Source organism: Corvus cornix, chromosome 18, assembly GCF_000738735.6.
Source record: "Corvus cornix cornix isolate S_Up_H32 chromosome 18, ASM73873v5, whole genome shotgun sequence".
In the NCBI taxonomy this organism is placed as follows: Eukaryota; Metazoa; Chordata; class Aves; order Passeriformes; family Corvidae; genus Corvus; species Corvus cornix.
In genome coordinates, this window is record NC_046347.1 from 5,543,693 (window position 1) to 5,563,075 (window position 19,383).

The 19,383-nt window shown below is 46.7% G+C and overlaps 1 protein-coding gene across 4 annotated transcripts in view; it reads right to left on the minus strand.

Moving 5' to 3' along the window:
- The window catches only part of TMEM104 (transmembrane protein 104), a 43,891-nt gene extending 24,661 nt beyond the window's left edge, over positions 1–19,230 (minus strand). Inside the window, exons 1-9 of one of the 4 annotated variants that reach the window (XM_039562317.1) lie at positions 19,152–19,230; positions 18,486–18,488; positions 17,707–17,831; positions 15,790–15,911; positions 13,816–13,897; positions 12,799–12,901; positions 12,328–12,408; positions 7,883–7,982; positions 6,994–7,099 (exon numbers count right to left, since the gene is read on the minus strand). In XM_039562317.1, the coding sequence (XP_039418251.1) occupies positions 6,994–7,099; positions 7,883–7,982; positions 12,328–12,408; positions 12,799–12,901; positions 13,816–13,897; positions 15,790–15,911; positions 17,707–17,751 (639 nt within the window). In that variant the 5' untranslated portion in view covers positions 17,752–17,831; positions 18,486–18,488; positions 19,152–19,230. Of the gene's footprint in view, positions 1–6,993; positions 7,103–7,882; positions 7,983–12,327; positions 12,409–12,798; positions 12,902–13,815; positions 13,898–15,789; positions 15,912–17,706; positions 17,832–18,485; positions 18,489–19,096 lie in introns of all 4 variants that reach the window. The other 3 variants (XM_039562314.1, XM_039562316.1, XM_039562315.1) reach the window with 3 other exon arrangements.
- Positions 19,231–19,383: the final 153 nt, after the last annotated feature.

Sequence of the window (19,383 nt, forward strand, 5' to 3'; positions counted from 1 at the left end):
TGCATTTCCCAGGGGTCTGTTTAGCTGACTTAACAGGTCTTCTCCAACTCTGGCTCCTAGGATGCTGTCCAAAAAGTAACACTGCACAGGGGAAATGTATTTATTACTTATTTTCTACAAATGTTCTGAAAACCAAAGATTTGTGGCTCTGCTGGAACAGCCTAGTCCAAGAAAGGAATTTTAAAAGGCCCTTTTTAAACGTTTACCACTCGGTGTGGGCAGAGGCTGATCACATATATTGGTTCTGACACCTGCCCTATTCAGGAGAGATTGGTCTCCAGTATCAGGAGAGAACAGTGTCAGCTTTGGTGCCTTGCTGCCCAAGTGAGCTGACTCCAAAAGACAGCTTTATTCAGGGAAAGCAACAGCATGGCCTCTCAGCCTTGGCAGGGTGGCTGTGCTGGGCAGCAGGGCTGTGGTTTGAGCCCAGCATCACCTCTGGTGAGCTCCCAGCTGCAGGATGTGCAGAAAAGCAAACAGAGATCTATCTAGAGCCACTGCTTCATCCAGTTTGTTTAGCTGGTTAGCTTCCAAGGTTCATGCTCACCATCCAACACCAAGTAAGTTAAACCAAGTGTGCAGGACAGTCCTCCTTGGGGAAGCCAAGAGTGTCTGAGCTCACTGATGGCCTCTGCCCATTGCATCAGCCACCTTGCTTCTCTGAAGGCCTGGTAGCACCTACAGCACACCTGGCCATGCCTTCAAGCAGCACCACCACACCCTTCCGTTCCAGACAGCCCTTGCCAGCCTGCTGGAGGAGCCAGAGAGGCAGGACTGGTCCTTTGGAAAAGCTCAGCGTCCAAGTGACAAGCACAACCCAAGCTCCACTTAGGAAAAACCCACTTCTCATTGTGAAGTGAACAGACAGCTCTGTACAGAAAACACATTCCAGTCCCCTGCACTATTGATTTTCCAGTGAAAAGAGACAAGCTAATCCATTAATGTTAGTTGCTTCAAAGCGTGGTTCTTGCAGTTGCTTCAGTCTGGTCCCAAAGGCTGACTCTCCCACCCAGTGTTTGCCTTGTGGCTGATGTTTCTTTTACTTAAAATGCCATCAGTTAAAAGGAAGCAAGAAAAATCACCCATCAGAAGCTGAGCTCCAGCTCTTAGGTCACTGGTACAACAAGTTCATATTTCATCACACTCATCTGCCTCTCCTCCTGATGGCTCAGGAGGAACCTCTTTTTCACAAGGCCAGTTATTATCTGCAGATCCCTTTGCATAAGGAAACGCAAGGGGTCTGGAAACCTCCAGTAGAGCCAGTTTATCTGTCACAGGCATATGATGAGCAAGCAATTGAAAGGATTTATTGATGAGGCCACAGAAGAATGGACCAGGATGAAGGAGGCAGGATTTATGCCATATTAACAAGGCTGTGTGCCAATTTCAACCTATTAGTTGTGCAATAAAAAGAGCTGAGACTTGCCTTCCCATCCCACATCCAGACACCATTTATTTTAGCAGAACTTGGCTCCTATCCCTCTTCAAGCACTTCAGACCAAAGCAACAACTTAACTGACCTTACTTTTTGGAGGCCAAGTAGATGAGAGGCATGAGAAGACTCCAATCAGCCTCTGAGACAGGGCTTTTAGCCAAGCAATGCTGTATGTCAGAGGCACCTGTAACAATTTGCCCTACTGATATTGATAATTAATGCAGTACTAATTCCTCTCGTGGCACAGCAATGCTTCAAAACTCAGGTGGCCTGTACACACAGAAATGGCACAATATTCTGGACTCTTGAAAAGCTTTTCCTTATTTTGAAGTCTTTCAGAGCTGCCTTTATGCACAGAAGTAGCAGCTGACTTTTTTGTACATTAGTTTCTATTTCTATATCAGTACCATAATAAACCACATCAAAGCATTTGTGGGAAGGAATATAATGCAATATTTTTGGCAAGAAGGTCTTACCCATGAACAACTTCTTATAGGATATGCAGGGTGACAAGCTAATAGTGCCCCAGTCCTGCTGCATCCTTACTGCAAGCTGAGGTAACCTAGAACACAACAATGCTACAGTTTAAGCAATTTATTTAAACAAGATGATGACTTCACACCATCAGGATAAACTTCCATCAGCTTTCCTTCCTTCTACTGGCTCACTCTGGGAGCCCAGGACAAGTGTCCCAAACCTTTTTGACTGATGTGCTGTGAAATCAGCCCTCCTTGCTCCAGCTCCTGCCACTGAGGCAGCTTCCTTCCCCACCATGGGCTCTCAAGGTCTCTAGACATTGAGACCTGTAAGAATAAATATCCAGGAGACAGCAGCTGTGACCCATTTATTACCGGATATTGCTGCAGGGTACAGCTGAGGAAGGCAGGGCAGAGGAAAAGCACTTGCTGCAAAGGGAACCATGGAGAAAACCCAGGTGCCCTTGGAAGAAGCACTCTGGCTTGCAGCACTGCTCCAGCTCTGTTGCTCCAGCTCCCAGATGGCAACAGACAGTTTAGATCAAGCATAGATGTTCAAGTACTGCCATGAGGGCTCCTCTCATATCAGTGTTGGGAGGCAAAATATAAATCAAAAAACGAAAAATAAAAATCTACAGAGGCCAACAATGGACCAAGAGGCCACAAGAGCATCGTGTACCAAACAAGCTGATAAAACTGCCCCAGTGCAGGTAAATGCATTTGGAAAGATCCGTTTCGACAATAAAAATCTGAGACACCTTTACCCAGAGCAGGGCACAGGCAGAGCCTGGAAGGAGAAATGCCATAGAGGGAAGCAGAGCACATGCAGCAGCAGACACACAAAGCCCAGCACTCCAGGAAGGCAGCCCCGCGCCGAGGCCGACGGGATCCACATCAACACTTATCAGCTCAGCCTTGGCATTTGCTGATGAAGTTCTGCCGGCACTGAGCAATGCTACAATGGTACAATGGTACAATGGTACGTGTGTCCTCAGCCCACCCCCTCACCCCCCTGCACAGCCTCCTGCAGCTGCAGCCCGGCCCCGCTCTGGCCACCGATCAGAGCGTCAGGCCAGGGTGACATTGTCCCTCCTGAAGAGGGACAGTAAGCGCCTGCGAGCCCGCTCATTTTCTTCACTGCACAAGCACGTTTCCAACTGGGATAATCTCCATTAAACCATCTGCGCTCCCATCCTCGCCCGGCCCGCACCCGCTGGGCTGCCTGCGATACTGCAGCATCTGTGAACCGGCACAAGCGGATGCCGCGTCCCTTCCCAATCAGCTAAAAAAACCAACAGAGACTCAGACAGAACAGATGCACCTCGTGGCTTTGACGTGCTACCGAGCCAGGCTACCAGGAGTACCTGTGCCAGTGCCTCTTCTGAAAGGCACACGGCTCCCCTTGAGAATTTAAGCCATTTCCTTTCCATCATGGGAAGACACCATGTCCCAGATTGCCAGAAGAGGAGGGCTGGGAACAGAGTAGAGCTTTCAGCCTCAACGGCTGCCCTGGTGCAGAACAGAAGCGTTGTTTGCCAGGTGATGAACACAGTTTGGATCAGACACTCTGAATGGCTGCTGATCCCCAGGATTTAATCTCTTATTTATCTCGGTATCTGCTTTCTAGAAACAGGGACTATCATGTCACACTCGTACATGACTTGGACAGAAAGAGAAAGAAGTGTTACGATGAAAGATCTGAAACTTAAATCTGCTGCCCCTTCCCCACGACCTCCACAGCAGAGCCCTGTGGACCCTACAGAGAGCATGATAAAGCAACTGCACTGAAGTGTGAATTCAGCACTGAGAGAACGTGACCCTGTCCTCCCCATTGCCAGAGACAGCCAAGGGACTTGGGAGTCACTCCAGCTGTTGAGGACATGGCAGGGTGGTGACAGGTCTGAAGCAAAGATAGAAAGCCATCGATCTGCTTTAACTGTGATCACTGCTTTTCTTCAACAAGGTCGCTGGGCTGCCCAACACACACCTTTCTTCCAGCCCGTTTGTCCTGCAGGGTCTTGCCCTCACAGGAGTGGAACAGCACAGCAAGGCTCACCCTTCAAACCTCTCAGGTCTTTTATGGTCCCAAAAAGGAGGCAAATATTAGCAGCAAGTGATGGGACAGGAGAAAAAGTCTATTTACATATTTCCTGCCCTTGCCTTCACTTATTTGTTTTGCAAGTCTTTATTTTCCAAAGCAATTTATAAACAAGAAGTGAGACAACCATTTGTTCAGACAAAGGTTAATAGGGGCCTAGCGGTCTCTGAAGACTCTGCAGACACACTTAGGTGTGAAATCTTGGAGCAGCAATAAAGATGCTGCACAGACAAGCAAGTCTCAAGAGAAGAATTTAATCTGTCTAAATATTCTCATTATGTACATAGTTTTCAGCTTCCATTCACAGTAATCAGAGCAGAGACAGCTTCCAGAAGCCTTTTTAGACAATAAGGCGTGAAAAAGGATTTTTACGTCAGTCATTATTCTTCTCTCCATCCCCAGCTTGAAGAGTCAATGTTTGAAATGGTTTTTGTTGAAAAGAAGACACAGTTTTGGGAGAGAAAAAGTTGACAGGAGGAAGGCAGCACGGGTCTTTGGCAGACTGGTGGGACTTGGCACAAGGCAGCTCCCATTGGCACCATTTGTCCAGAAAACCTCAAATAGATCATTCTCCTGGTAGTCCAAAATAGGTTTTCTGTAGGGTCATGCACAGAGTATGAAATACAATACTACTTCCAGAGAACTGCTTCATTGGAACTGGCAAGAAGTTTCAGCTACATCCACCCATCTTACTCCTAAAAGTCACTTAAACCTAAATACAGTACTAAGATAAGGTAGGAAAACTAGAGGCAGGCATCTAGGACAAATGGGCTGATCCAAAAACTCAGCTGCTTTCTTTTGGGATCACAGTGTCCATCTGTCCCCTTGCCACAGGGGAACTTGTCTGCAAAAAGAGACCTTGTTTGTCCACTGAAACGTGGAACCTGAATTATTCCATCAGGCAAGAATTCAAAATAGAAAGTTAAGAAAACAGAATAGTTCTCTATGGGTATGATCCCCTGGGACCAAGAGAAGCTGTGCTTTTGACGCATCTCACCCCTCCTCACTTTCATATTGCGTTTTCCCCTTCAGACAGGCAGGTTTCAGCTTTTCTGGCATGTTCAAAACTCTATTTCTATACACAAGAAGCTTGGACAAAATGTGTAGAGATAATTACAGTGGTTTACTACTGAATTGTTTGCTTGAAGTCAAGTGACTTCCTTCCCCTGCCCTCCCATCCCCCAGTTTCTCTCAGAAAGTTTAAGAACTCAACTGGTCACTGGTTGTCCACACTGCAAACAGGACAGTGGGGAAAATATTAACCAGGACAGCAGGGGAAAAATATTAGCCAGCACAGCCACTTCAGAGGCAGCCCAAACTCAGAGCCAGGGTCAGTACTGTGGTCTGAGTGTTTTATAAATTATTACATCTCTTATCCCTCTCTAAGGAGGTCACCATCCTCTCTGCTTTCTGGAGAATGAAACCACACAGGTCAAGCAGGGAGTGGGACCAGAAGAGCTGAAGGCAGAACAAGTCCCAGTTTACTCCCATCCTCACCCAGTAATAAGCATTAGAGACCTTAACAGAAAAGCACGACTTGGAGATAATGCTGACACCCAGCAGCCTCCTGAAAACAGTGATTGTGACCCCACCAGTAACCCAGTATAGACTGGTCTGCTCTCCCACAAACAATCCCACCCTCCATCTAAGGGGGCACAGAGAACAACATTGAAGCCTCATCCCAGTAACTGAGCAGGAAAGGATTAACCACTAGCAAAGACTTTGCAGATATTTATTTTCCAAATCCACAAGACAAGCAGAGGGAAAAGCTCCTCTGAGAGTTATGTACACAGACTGCAAGTCTAATGCTTACAGAGTCTTAATTTTTTTAATTTTGCAAGACGTAACAACAATTATCTTCATGAATTATAGACATAATATCCGAGAGTTGCAGGCAGTAATTAATGCATGTCTGCTTTTTCTGACTAGCTCCTTCTGCTGGGTCAGGGAGAGTTATTGAAATTCAGGAAGGAAATCTTCAATCTTCTAGAAGTTTTAAAGAAGCAGACCAAGACAGAATTTAATAAAGCAATAATATTTCTCTTAAATAATTAACTAGACTTTGACATTCACTAATATTTCTGAGGCCTATCTCTTACTTTTGCAATAACACTGGATGTGATCCACCGCATGTCCAAAATGTACTAACTCCAAAATTACCTCTGGATTTCTCTGCACACACACAGCCACCCTCATTCCTTTTACTTAAAATTCTCACTGAGACCCTTAACAGAAGCCACACTATGCAGCACTGGCATCCTTCCCTCCTCCCATTTTGCCCTACCGACATCTGTCTCCAAATACAAGCACTCAGTGCTCCCCAAGCTCTAGAGAAGCCATGTTCATCATCCTTTGGGAAGAACCCTGGGTTCAGAGCAGAACCCCAGCACAGCATTAGATGCAATAGACAGTCCTGAACTAGACAAAGCTATTACTAAGGCAGTGAGTAGCACTGGATGTTGTCTAAGCTGGTTGTTTCCATCATCTTTCAAATCGCAGATTCTCCTGCAGCATTAACAATTTTATTCACATAAAGGATGGACTCAATGATCCTTGCGGGTCCCTTCCAACTCTGGCTATTTTATATTCTAAAGCACTCAAGTGAGTTTAATAGACTTCAGTATCTTGACAACAATTACCCCCAAGTGAATATTACTTAGCCAGCCACTGAAAAACCCAGTGAAGAAAAACCCAGCCTTTGGCAAAAACATCTCACCTGCTTAAGCAATATAAAACTACACACCAAGATGGACAGAACTCAAACTCAAAACCGTAAGGATCATTTTGATGCCCAACAAGTTCAAACACAGACATGTCCCCAAGAATAGGGAGGGGGTATTTGGCCAAAAAAGTCAGACTGAACCAAAAGTTTCATACTCTGTTGTTCACTTGAACTACATTATTTCTATGAGAAATAAAAATCCCTATGCACTAGAAGCAGAGTTTAAATGGCAACAATAGTCATCCCAATTCAAGAAGCTCACCAGATACAGCCTGTAAGCATCAATCCTTCGAATTGGCCCCCAGCACTTGTCCGTGTCGTTGTACTTTGTGCCATCTCCAACACTGCAAGAATGGTTGCCAGTGACACTGCTGGGAAAGGAGGGAGAAACAAAAGACAGTAATTAACTCCTAGCAGATGTCTTCCCCTCTCCTGCATTCAAGAAAGAAGAATGAGCAGAGGCCAATCCTCCTCTCTGTCCCTGATCACACTCACTTTCTTACATTTTCTGGACGGTGTAACACAGCAAGTCACTGAGCACCAGAGGCTTGAAGGCAAATTCTTGAATTGCCTGCAGTTATTTGCAAGTTTGATCATTTGATCATCAAGCTGGTGAGCTCAAGGCTTTTATGGTTCACTGAGGTTTTCCGTTTTCGAGATACAAGTCCAAATCCAGCTCAGATTTGATCAAACCAATCTTTTTCATTATCTGTTTCTTTGAGAAAGGCACCACTCCCAGTCCAGAGCTAAGTCCATGTACCATCATCACTCACTGGCCTCAGGCTTAGTAAGCATTACACCTCCCAGCTCTTACCCAAAGAGACAGAGAAGGGAACACATTGCAGAGTATTGCAATCAAACTGTGGAGCAACAAGTCCCATGTCTGCAAGTGCTGAAGCTGGAAATACTTCACATCTGAGGACTTGTCTGGAATCAGGTCAGCTACTTTGCAGGCAGGCAGCAAGCACTCAGGTGGGGAATACAAAACAATTTCACCTCCCACCCACAAGAGATGAGCTGTCCTTGAGTCATTTCTCCATCCCATGTTTTGGAAAGTACAGCTGATCCTAGTCAGACTTATCACCCCATCAAACCCTAAGCCTGCCCTGTCCCCTGGCAGCACACAGCCCCTCAGCAGTAAGCACACTTACCAGGTCACCTGCATGAGAGAGACTGGCACCGCTGCTGCATAGATTGCCAGATCTCCATAGAGGTAGATAATTATGCAGAAATAGAAGAGGTTGACACCCACTGCAGAAAAAGAAAATATTGTCCAGATTCAGCAGAGTACATGGAGACTCTTGTACTCTGCGCTTCAAATATACAAATTTTTAAGGTCTTAAATCACCATTTGTCTCCATAGTTTCTACAGCAAACTCCACCCAAGCTCAGGGAACTTAACCATGGAACAGGAACTGATGAGGCATGAGGGGTCTCAGAGCTCCACTATGCCTCCTTCAATAGCTGGCACTGTCACTAAACCCTCTAGTTCAAGCCCATCCTGCAGTCAAGACCAACAGGTCTCACATAAGTCACTGGCCAGATGAAGCTGTCAGCTCGGAACAGCCACAGGCAAACATCCAGGTGATGCTCTCAGACTCAGTGTGAGCACAGCCTGACAAAGTGAAATGTAGAGAGAATGTTTTTAGGCTCTGCTGATTCCAAACCCTCTGACTGCAAACCTGCAGGACCTTCACAATAGGGATTTGTAGGGATTTGGCCCTGCAGAGTTCAGATTCCAATGGGCTGAAATGGAGCTGCTTTGGGAGATTCCCTACCACTGGCAACTTGAGCCAAGGTCCAATCCTGCAAACTTTAAAACTCTTTCTGCAGCCTACTTACCCTGATGCCACCACATACACTCTTCCTGCCCCTACTTGTTTTTTTGGATAGGTTTTTCCTCAGCTTTTAAAAATTATTTTTAATTTAAATCTTGCCTTGCCTTCACCTATGAGATTAAAAAAAAACCTTACACAAATTAATTGGGTGCATAGAACAGCCTTATTGAGGCACAAGAAGACACTGCTGTGAAGGGCTAAAATCTACAGGGATAAAGAAATGCTTGATGAGACTCCAGGATTCTCTTCTTGCAAGCACGTCTGTATAAACCTCACCAAGGAAAAACAAATTGGAAGATATTTTATTTCAGAGTCAGATGAGTTACAGAATAAAAGCCTCAAATTTATTTAATTTAGGAAGTTGACATTGAAGGAAAACAGCTTAAGAAACCTGCTCATACTTTCAAGTTGTGATGCCCACCTGATGCTTAATCCCAGTGCAGCTTAGCAAACCTCACACTCACAGCTGTGACAACTATCAAACAAGGATAACACTGCTGCAGGAATGAGGACCCATTCCTAGTGTGCTTGGGTACCCCAAAGTATGTTTTGATGATTTGCCATCACACTGCCCCTGGATCCCTGGATGTCAGGAAACATTAACAGGCATTCTCCTTTGTTTAAATAACTTATTCCATATGCTGAACCTGCTTAGCATAAAAGGGGCTGTATCAGGAAAGCACCGAGAGCACTTCCCTGCTTCTGTACAGTAGCACACTAAATCAGTGCTCTGGAGTTGTTCCTGGAGACAAATGGACCTATCACAGAAATTGTCAGATCATTCCATATAGCTCTTCCCTTGTTTTCTTGCTCTGTGAAAGACATCTTCACAGTTAGGGAGTCTCTGAATTGTTTTGGAAACAGCAACAAACTACCTACCAGTCTTCTCCAATTTCCCATTAAGAAGGTTTGAAGGTTTTAAAAAATATCTGACATAGGACAGAAGCTGCAGAGACATGAAGCTCAGGACTACACTGACTCAGACAGATATTCTGTTTTGGGATCTGTGACTGGTCTCAGGACTCAGCTGCCCCACACACCCAAAATAAGGCTGATGTGACCAGCTAAGCCACAGAAGCACCAGCCAGTACCCAGCAGCACACACTCCATCCCCATTCCAGTGCAGAGCTCTCTGTCTGCAGGAAGCACAGGTGACACTCCTCTCCCAAACTCATCCTCTACAAGACAGGAAGACTTTAGCATCAGCTCTTTTATAAACTGCTGCTGACCCTCCCTGATCAATACTTTCATTACTGGGCACAAAACAGGGTGAAAAAAAAAAAATCAATGACTTCCTGTGAGGAAACAGCATGATAGATGTGCCTAGAATCTATTGCTGCAATAAATGACTGCTCAGTCCCAGAAGAAAGCACCCAACATTGCATGCTAAAAAATAAAAATATTAAATCAAGAAAAGAAGTAGTTTTTCAGAGCCAGCTCTTTCAAAAGAGCACACAGGATCTTCACAGCCTAAACCTAAGTCAGCTCCCTTTAAGAAAGCAGACAATCTGAAATTGAGATTTATCCCCATCTTATCTCCTAGGACTGCGGATTCAACTCCTGTCAGATTGTTGAAAATAAAAATCAGTCAAGGGAAAGGAGCAGAGAACTCACTAGAAATCAGGGGTTTTGAGGTCTACTGCACAGCTTTCATCAGCCTTTCCTCTGGAGGCTGTGAAGCCCTCCATCACCGTGGGTTTGGATCCATACTTTGTATATCATGAGTAAACACCCAGACATTTGCCAGCTGTGAAACCTCACAGGCTGGTGCTTGGAGCTAGGAACTCCCCAGTGTGGCCCAGTTTCTCTGCACTAAGTGGTCACTGATCAGCTGCCCTTGCTGAAGGCCTTTCTGTGCAGCTGTGGGAAGGGAGCACCTCAGCAGGGACCTGCAGAGGGAGGCCCTTCACCTGTCTGTCTCTGCAGCCACTTGCAGGCCAGAGGGTGTCTCTGAATCGGGACTCAGTGACAGGGATGGAGCCTCACTGCTGAGCTCAGACAGAGGGAAAGCAGCAAATGAGTTACAGCTGCCCCAGGCCCTTTGCTTCGGGCACCTCATCCCATCTGCAAGTCACAAGCGGGGTCAGGCCATGGTCTGCAGCTGTTCCAGCCACCTTCCTGCAGATGGATTCAGCCCTTCGCAATGGGCTGAGTACACCCTGGGGAGGATCCCTAACACAGAAATCAGATAACTCTGGCTAAAGCAACATTAAGAAGAGGGATTAAGATTTAAGAGTACTAAGCAGTTTATTTCACTTTGCTCAGAAGCTACATCAGCGCCCACAGAGAGAGGACACATATTCCCAGCACCCTCTACTGGCTGAGGCACCCTCTACTACCAGAGAGGCCCAGAACCTGCCTGGCTTCTGGGGGTCCTTTCCAGCTCCCCTGTGAAGCACATGCAAAGAAGGGGCCTCCCGAAACTTGATGAGAACACACTGACTCCTGTGATCACCAGCCCTCCACAGCCCAATGCTCAGTAATACTGCTGAACCCTTTCACATGATTGCTCTCAAAGCACTTCTCAAATACTACTCCTCAGAGGAACATCGGAGACAGGGATGTGCTCACTGTATTTCACACACAGCAAAGCAAACAAGCAAGAAAACTTGCCTAAGGTTGTAACAACTCAGTGCTATAGAGGCAAGACCAGGAACAAGATGTTTCTGACACACTTCACTTCTCTGACTAAAAACATGGCAGCCTAGTCCAAGGTGGATTATTTTGATAGTCCTAAGTGGATTCAAATCTACAAAATCCCCGAAGAGGCACGCAGGAAAATTAAAAGGTTTTATTCAATTAACTTTAAAATCAAAAAATAAAGTTCAAAGAATATTCACTCCTTAAGCCCAGCTGTCCTTCAGAGGCAACAGCTTTACACTGGCATAATACTGATGTAATGCAGTGGAAAAAACCCAGCCTTCCATCACCTCTTTGCAAGGTGGCCAGTGAACAAGGGAAAAACATCACTTTCCACAAAAAATGGGGCCTGACAGGCTCAAAACTGCACAGCCATGGTGTCTGATGATGTTCTGGCTCTGCACAGCATTTCATTGTCCTGCTTTACAGGTTTCAGAATCCTCATCACTGTGGTTTGCATTTCTATCACACACAGGAACGGATAGAGCTTTATTACAGCAGGGTTACAAGTTGGTTCCCTGGCATACAAAAGACATTTAAAAGCAAAAAGACAAGCCAGCTGTCTATCATATCCTCAGCAGGGACCTCTTCAGCAGCTCATGTCCCAGCTCTCCTGATGATTCCCCAGACGCAGACAATTCCTAGAAGCTCCTATCAGAAGTCTCTCTCCTTCAGACTGCTATTTACAGGGCTCAAGGAAGCCTGAATGTCTTACTCTCAAATGCTACAACCAAGATGGAGCTGGAAAAAACTACAGCTGGGCTTCAGACAGCGGAGGTCACAGAGGACAGATGCAGTTCAGAGGTAGGTGAAGTGCAGTCAGAAAAGGCACTGACTTACACTTGTCTGTATCAAGAAACTGGTCCCATAGCCTGCAGTGTTTTGCTGGTTCCATGCTCACCACAGCAGGTTCTGGCCCAGCTGGCCCATAAATACTTTGTAGAAACATCACAAAGAAGGATGAATACAGTCCATAGAGAGAAGGAACAGCACATTTGGGTGGAATTATCACAAACTCAGGATGCAAACCCACACTGAGAAGCATGCAAACTTACAGAACAGCCATACACACAACGTGCAGGAGGACCCACAGGGACTTGAAAATGTTCATCACTTACCTTTATTGAAGAACATGGAAGCCATCTGGCCCATTTCCACCCTCTCAGTGATTTCAAAGATATTGGCTGAGCCACGTCTCTCTGCAAGTTAAAAACAAGAAGTGTTTCAACCAGTCCCTCCAATAAGCCCTGAGGCCGGATTACCTGGATGCTTGGGAGGCTCTAGCAGCAGTTTGAAGGACAGTATGTACAACTCCACAGCTGCAGAGTCACTGGGCCAATTACTCTGCTAAAGCTAGTTTAGAAGTGTTTGGAAAATAAGATGCTCTCATCTTAGTGACCTAGAAGGAAAAGATCTTTATCAGGCAGCAGAAGGCAAACTGAATTCTCAATGAGTCTTATCTTGCAAGCGCTGAGGACTTTGGGATGAGAGCATGTGGAATTAAGGGTGAAACGGACAGAGGAGACCACTGGAACACTGTCTGCAGAGAAGAGGCCTCACACCAGTGAAAGCATGAACTGGGTACTCACGAACTGACAGGATAGGCCGCGTCTCTGCTCGCTCGTAGCCATCGTGGAGGAGAACATCACTGTCAGACACTCCAGAAGAAGAATCCTCATCTTCATCATCCTCCTGCATGAAAAGACCAGACCACTGCTGAGATATCTGCTACCCACAGTACAGGCTGTGCCACCCCCAGTGCCGCGGTCACACTGAGTGTTCCAGACACTCAAAGGAAGGTCCCAAACAGGGAGGGTAGGACATGCAAGCAAAGGCAATACCAGGGAGCCCTTGGGATGCTGTGGAGGGCAGAAGAGAACACTAGCAAAGCAGGCTGAAGTGAGTGACAGGCTCTGCTGTCCCAGCCCCGGGTCATAACACACACACAGCAACACTGCCCAATTCATGCAGTGATAAGTGGCACAAGGAAGCTGGAAACTTCCGGCAGATCTGCAGTGTTGCAGAACTGGTAGAAAAAAATAAATCCAACCATATCTATCCAGAGCAGGCAGGTCTAGTTCCTAACTCCATCCCACTAATACCAAGGCAGGGGTCTAAATTAGTGCAAACAATTATGCCTCCCTCTGATCCAGTAATGCCACAAGTTTTACAGCAAGGATATAATTCAGAACTGTCCACAACCTGGGATACAGCCCGAGGAACAGCAAGGACATCCCAGCCTGTCCCAGTTAAATGACCTGAGATCAACAAGGATTTATAGTCCTCAGCACACTCCAAATAGCACCAATATATTGGCTGCCACCTCTCCACATTCAGTGAGCAGCGCTTCTGGGCAAGGAGAGCGTGATCAGTAAGAAATGTGAACAGCACAAGAGATTTTTCAAAGCAGGAACAGAAAATCCTGTCTTTAATGAGCAACCCCACAGGGAACTAACAGCTATATTTTATATGGCAAAGTTAAGTACAGTAGAAATTTATTTCTTTAGAGTTAGTAACGAGGCAAGGCAAAGATGCAGGGGAATGCCAGGAAAATCCTACGTGATACAACAACAGGAGAAAAAGGAAAAATTAAACCCCACACAAACCTTGTGTTTTTCCATTCTCTTCCATCTCAGCTGGGCATTTGCAGCAGCCATGGCTTCCACTACGAAGGTCGTAGTCATATAGCTACAGAGAGAAAAATTCAATTGATATCATCAGTAATAGTCAAGAACTGTCACTGAAGAGAGATGGAGAATAATTCCCATCTGTTTGTTGAAGCAAACAAACAAACCAAAACAATCCTTTTGCCAGCTCCCCACACACTGTTTTGACAGTGTTTCATCTCAGCTTATTGCTCCCTTCCGCTCTTGAGATTCAGGTGTTCAAGCAGACCACAACGTGCAGTAAAATATAACACACCTTCAGATATAATAACACTTTAGATATTTGGAAGGCACATTCCTGGTGTTCCTGTGGGTTGAAGGCAGCAAGAGGACTTTGACCTTTGCTAGAAAGCAAGTTTCCTTCCTCTTTTTAGAATCTAGGACAAACCCAGTTCTATTCTGAAGCTTGTGGCAAAGGTACTCTGGTCCCTTAAAGAATCTTACACACGGCATCAGAAGCAAAGCATCAATACAAGAACAAGGAACAGATCACACGTGCAGGCAAATACTGGAGGACAGCGAAAAAGCCATCCAGGGAGATAGGGAGAGCCACTGATGGAAGGAATATCATTATCTCAGCTAAAACCAGTCCTATAATATGAATCAATAAATTTTAAAACTCCCTCAAATCAATCTAAGGCTTTAAAGTGGTTTCTCACTGCTTCAGGAACTGGACTTGCCTATCAAGCTCAAATAAGAGATCAGTTTTGCAAGAATAAGGAAGTGCTGAGGCCTGTGTAGCAATTTCCACACAGGCTTTTTGTGAGGGTGCCCAGTGGGCACAAGGAAGTCACAAGTACCAGGACAAAAGCAACAGAGCTCCCAAGGCATGCAGCACTTTGAGCTGTGTCTTCTCAGCTTAATCCACTGCAGTTTGGGTGCACAGGTTTGGAGGTTTGTGCTCTTCTGCTGACCTTGAAGGATTGTCTGCTGGTGCTGAGTTCCATATATTGAATTTATGCTTTTACACTAACATAGCTAAAAGGAATTGCTTCTAAAGCTCCCAGTTACTGGTAACCCCACAGATAGCATTTGATCAAACCTTTGCAGCACCCAGCTCTGAGGTGAGGCACTCACAAGCATTTGTACAGTCAGTACTGACCATACAGTCCCCCTGCACGGCAGCTCAGAACAGATCCCAAAAGCTCTGCCTCCAAACCAAAGGCACATTCAGGCTGGCAGAGCTGGTTACTGAAAAGGCTGGGACTTCAAAAGTCCATTTATACAAATGGCAGGAGGGGATTTTATTTTATTTTAAAACCAAGCAAGGAGCAAGCAGCGATTCCCAGCCCACCAGAAGATGGCAATTGTATCAGTAACTCCTTAGAAATCAGTGCTGTATCCACAGCCTTCAGCTCCACCTGCTGCTCCAGCAGGGAGGCACCTGGGCAGGGGCTCACAGTGAGCCAGCATGACAAACAGGAGACCACCTCCAAGGTCTTGAGCAGCACAGGTCTGGAGGGGCTAAGACAGGCCTGAATATACAGGAATTTGTGTTCCTGACACTCTTGCAGCTGTGAGAAAGAGAAAGCTTACACGTCTGCAAGCCACAAAGCAAAGACTTGACCCTGTGCCACCTGTGACCTGGTTGGTGTTTGGGGAACTGATCCGTGCCAGAGGCAAGCATGGAATGTATCCACAGCGAGGACAATGTCAAAAAGGTAGCTGGGATAAAGGTTCCAGAAGACTCTGGACTGGAGGAAAAAAAGTCCTTCCCATCAGTCAGGAAATGGGATGTAGCAGAGAGTCAGGAAGTGTATCCCCCCCCAAATCAGGTCCACAGGCAACACCACTGCAGAAACCAACACTCAAGGAGCAGAGGGACAGAGCACACAGGAAAACAGCAGAAGTCTTCACACTGTCCTCACCCTGCTGAACCTCCCAGTCCCCTAAAGACACACACTCACATCCTACCTCATAAATCCCAGGAACAGCAGGAGGATGAGGCTGACGAGCCATCCTGCTGTGGCAAAGGCCTTGGGCATGGTCAGGGCTCCCGTTCCGACGATGAGGTTGAACATGTAAACCAGGCCAACCTGCAACCAGCCACATGATCCAGCATCAGAGCGTGCCAGGAATCACCCAAAACACCTCACACACACCCTGATTTAAATGGACAGGGCAATCCCTGAGCCAGCAGGGTGGGAGCAAGTCCACATGAGAAATAACTGGAGGAGGGGACTGCCATCCAAAGAGAACAATGTGGGTGTCAGCACATTTCTGGAGACACTGACGTTCCCCTCCAGTTTTCTAATTATTTTAAATTATTTTTTCCTCTCTAGCCTGTAAAGTTATAAAGTACATGAGATTTTTTTTTTGTTTGTTTTCAAATCACTGCCTTCTACCAGAAGTGGGTTGGGGTCTCTCCTTTTTTTCTGACCTGAACACAAGTAGTTATGACTATGCACCTTTCAGGATCTTTTATTCTCAGTCAAGCAGGAAATATCCAAACAGAATTCTAATTCAAAGCCTGCTTGCCATTTCACCAGTAAGAAGCTGAGCAAATGCTGAAGAAGGGATTTTACTTCCTGAAGGGAAAGGATTTTATCTTCCCTGGCAATGAGCTTTTTCAGTGTCCAGAGACAAAAGAGAACTCTGCACTTGGACAGGACCCCCCAGGCTATGAATTTAGCTGAATTCAAGATCAAAAGCTGCCAAAGTTGTTGTGCTTTGGTGGGGTTATTTTAATATAGGTCAGAGTCCCTCCAGAGGAAAGCCAGTAAAGAGCTGTGTATGAGCAGACTTTTCTGGATGTGGAGCAATTAACACCAGGAGAACTATTCCCCAGTGACCCTGAGAGCACTTCACTGGCATAAGCACAGCAAATTCATCTTTTGCTGAACATCCCAGAACGAGGCTTTTCCTTTGGTCAAGCAGAGTTTAGAGGGTGCCTGTATGTTCAGCCTGGTCAGACATCTTCAGGGAAAGAGGAGAGTCTCAGCCTTTGAGATTACTCTAGGAAATTCATGCAGCACCAGCATAACAACATCAGAGCAGGTGACACTAATCCTTGAAGGTCCAGACATCCCAGTTATTGTCTTACTTCTCCATTTTCTCAGTTGTGACCTATTTCTGCAGCCTAATATCCACTTCTCCTACACTCAATCATTAACATGGAGATGAAAATTTTAAAGCATTTAAAATCCAACACACAGACTTCAGGGCTGGTTCTATATTTATTGAGTTCACTTAAAAAAACAAAAACACTGTTTACAAAGTGTTGTTTTTAAAAGCTGACATTTTATGAAGACTTGTGGCTATGAAAACCGGTATTTCCAGTAATATAGGAAAGCAGTAATTGGCTCTGCAGTTGCACAGGACACCACATTACAGGGAAGAAACCTCTTAATTACTCACTTTTAATGAAGTGGTATAAAACAAATTACTGCAACAGCTGCAGCTAAGTAAACTTTGAGAAATTCAGGAGAAATTGTTTATTTAAAGCAACAAAAGAGAAGAAAGTGGGATAGTTTCAATGTCCCAGTCCCCCCATTTATGCCAATGACAATTTGGGTAGATGAAAACATTAACAAAATGTGAGAAAGTGGCCAGTAGGATGAAGAGCTGGTATGGGACATTAAACTCTTTTTAGCACTTTTAGATCTATACTTTAAGCAGACATCATCCCTTTACTTTATGAAAAGTGATCTGTGATGTAAAAAAACCCCCAATAACTACAAACATCAAGCATTTTTAACCACCTTTGACCTCCATCATCTCCCGAAATGCTGAGGTTGTGTCCATGAGGAAGTAGGATTTGCAAACACAACGCTGAGGCAAGAGGATTTTGAAAAAAAACTTGTGACCAAACCCACAAGCAGTGGAACTTACATAGGGAGAGTAAAGCTCTCCGGTGTCAGTGATGCCACCTGCCATCCTGAAGGTGGAGGGGAACCCCAGAGCAAAGCCAGAAGGATATTTTTGGGAGGGTGTTTTCAATTTCTGTTGCCTTTAACCTACGGAAACATCGTAACACTGTGTTATCTTTGCTGGAAAAAGGAAGAACTCACAAGTTAGCTTTTGCACACCAGTTTTCTGGTACTTGAACACATTCCGGAAGGACCTTGTCCTTCAGACAGGACAGACCCCACTCACCAACACCACTCGGTTCAATACTCTGTGAGAAGTTTTCATACCTGTTAAACTGGTTTAAAAGCAACCAAAAGACCCTGCCCTTTCACAGCATGTGATGACCAAATTTCATCTTCTCCAAACAGCCAGAGGGGCTGTTTCAGACAACTAAAACCTCAACAGGAAAAATGACTGCCTTGAGGATGATCTCAAACTGCTGCTTCTCATGCAGCTACTACTCCTTACAAACACATGCCTCCTGCAAACCAAACAGCAAAAACCAGCCTAAAGTCTCTCCTCCTAAATTCAGAAATAAGTAGACAAATGAAAATGTTGGACCAATTAAACACACCAAGATGCTTTTCACACACCAACATTTCCAAAGCAGAAGCACTGGAGAAGCTTTACATTGTTAAAAAAAAAAACTAGAGGTGTAGGGGGGAACTGAAGCCTTCTGGAAGGTTTCAGTGTCAATGATTAGCCATAACTGAAATGTTTAAGGGCCTCACACTTCTACATGTGCTCCTACTCAGCCACACCAGCTGGGACAAGCCATCAGCACAAGCTGAGCTCCACTAAAAAACCCAAACACTTCTAAGCTTGTACACCTACTCTGCATGACAGAAAAGAATCAGGGAGCACAGCTCACTGAGGTCACAACTGGACCAGCCTCAGAAGAACACTTAACTCCACCTTTTAGAACAAACCTCGGCTCAAAACACCGAAGCCAAGCTTGGCAAAGCCAGAGCAAGCAGCAAGACAACGAACACCGCGGGACGCGGCCGGGGACAGCGTGTCCCCGTGCAGGGCCCCCACCCGAGCCAGGGGAACCGACCCCAGGGCCCGGGGCCCGCCGAGGGCACCAGAGCCCCCCGGCCCTACCCCGGCCTGCCTCCCCCCGGGCCTGTCCCACAGACGGAACGCTGCTCGCCCCCGCTGCCCTCCCCGGGGAACTCCCCCCGCCCCACAGAGCGCCTACAGCCCCGGCAGCCGCCTCCCCTACCCCACGGCCTTCCCGCCCCCGCCCGTGTCCCGCCGCTCCGGTGCAACCACCGCCCCACACCGGGACCCTCCCCAGGCCTCTCCCCGCCCGTCGAGCCCCTCCCCAGCCCTCATCCCACGCTGTCCCCACACAGGGCCGCCCCCGAACCTCCTCTGAGGGGCCGCGTCCCGCCCGGGACCCCTCGGCACCCCCGGCCCCTCACCGGCGGCGGCAGCAGCTCGTGCCCGCGGCCCCGCCCCCGGCCGCGCGGGGGCACTCACGGCGCACGCGCTGCCCTCGAGCGGGGCCTTCCGCGCACGTGACCGGCTGGCGGGGCGGGGCGGGGCGAAGGGGCCGAGCGCGATTGGGTGAGGGCAGGGGGCGGGGCCCGGGGACGGGGTGGGGCCTGCAGGGGGCGGGGCACGAATGGGCGAGGCCCGGGAAAGGGGCGCGGC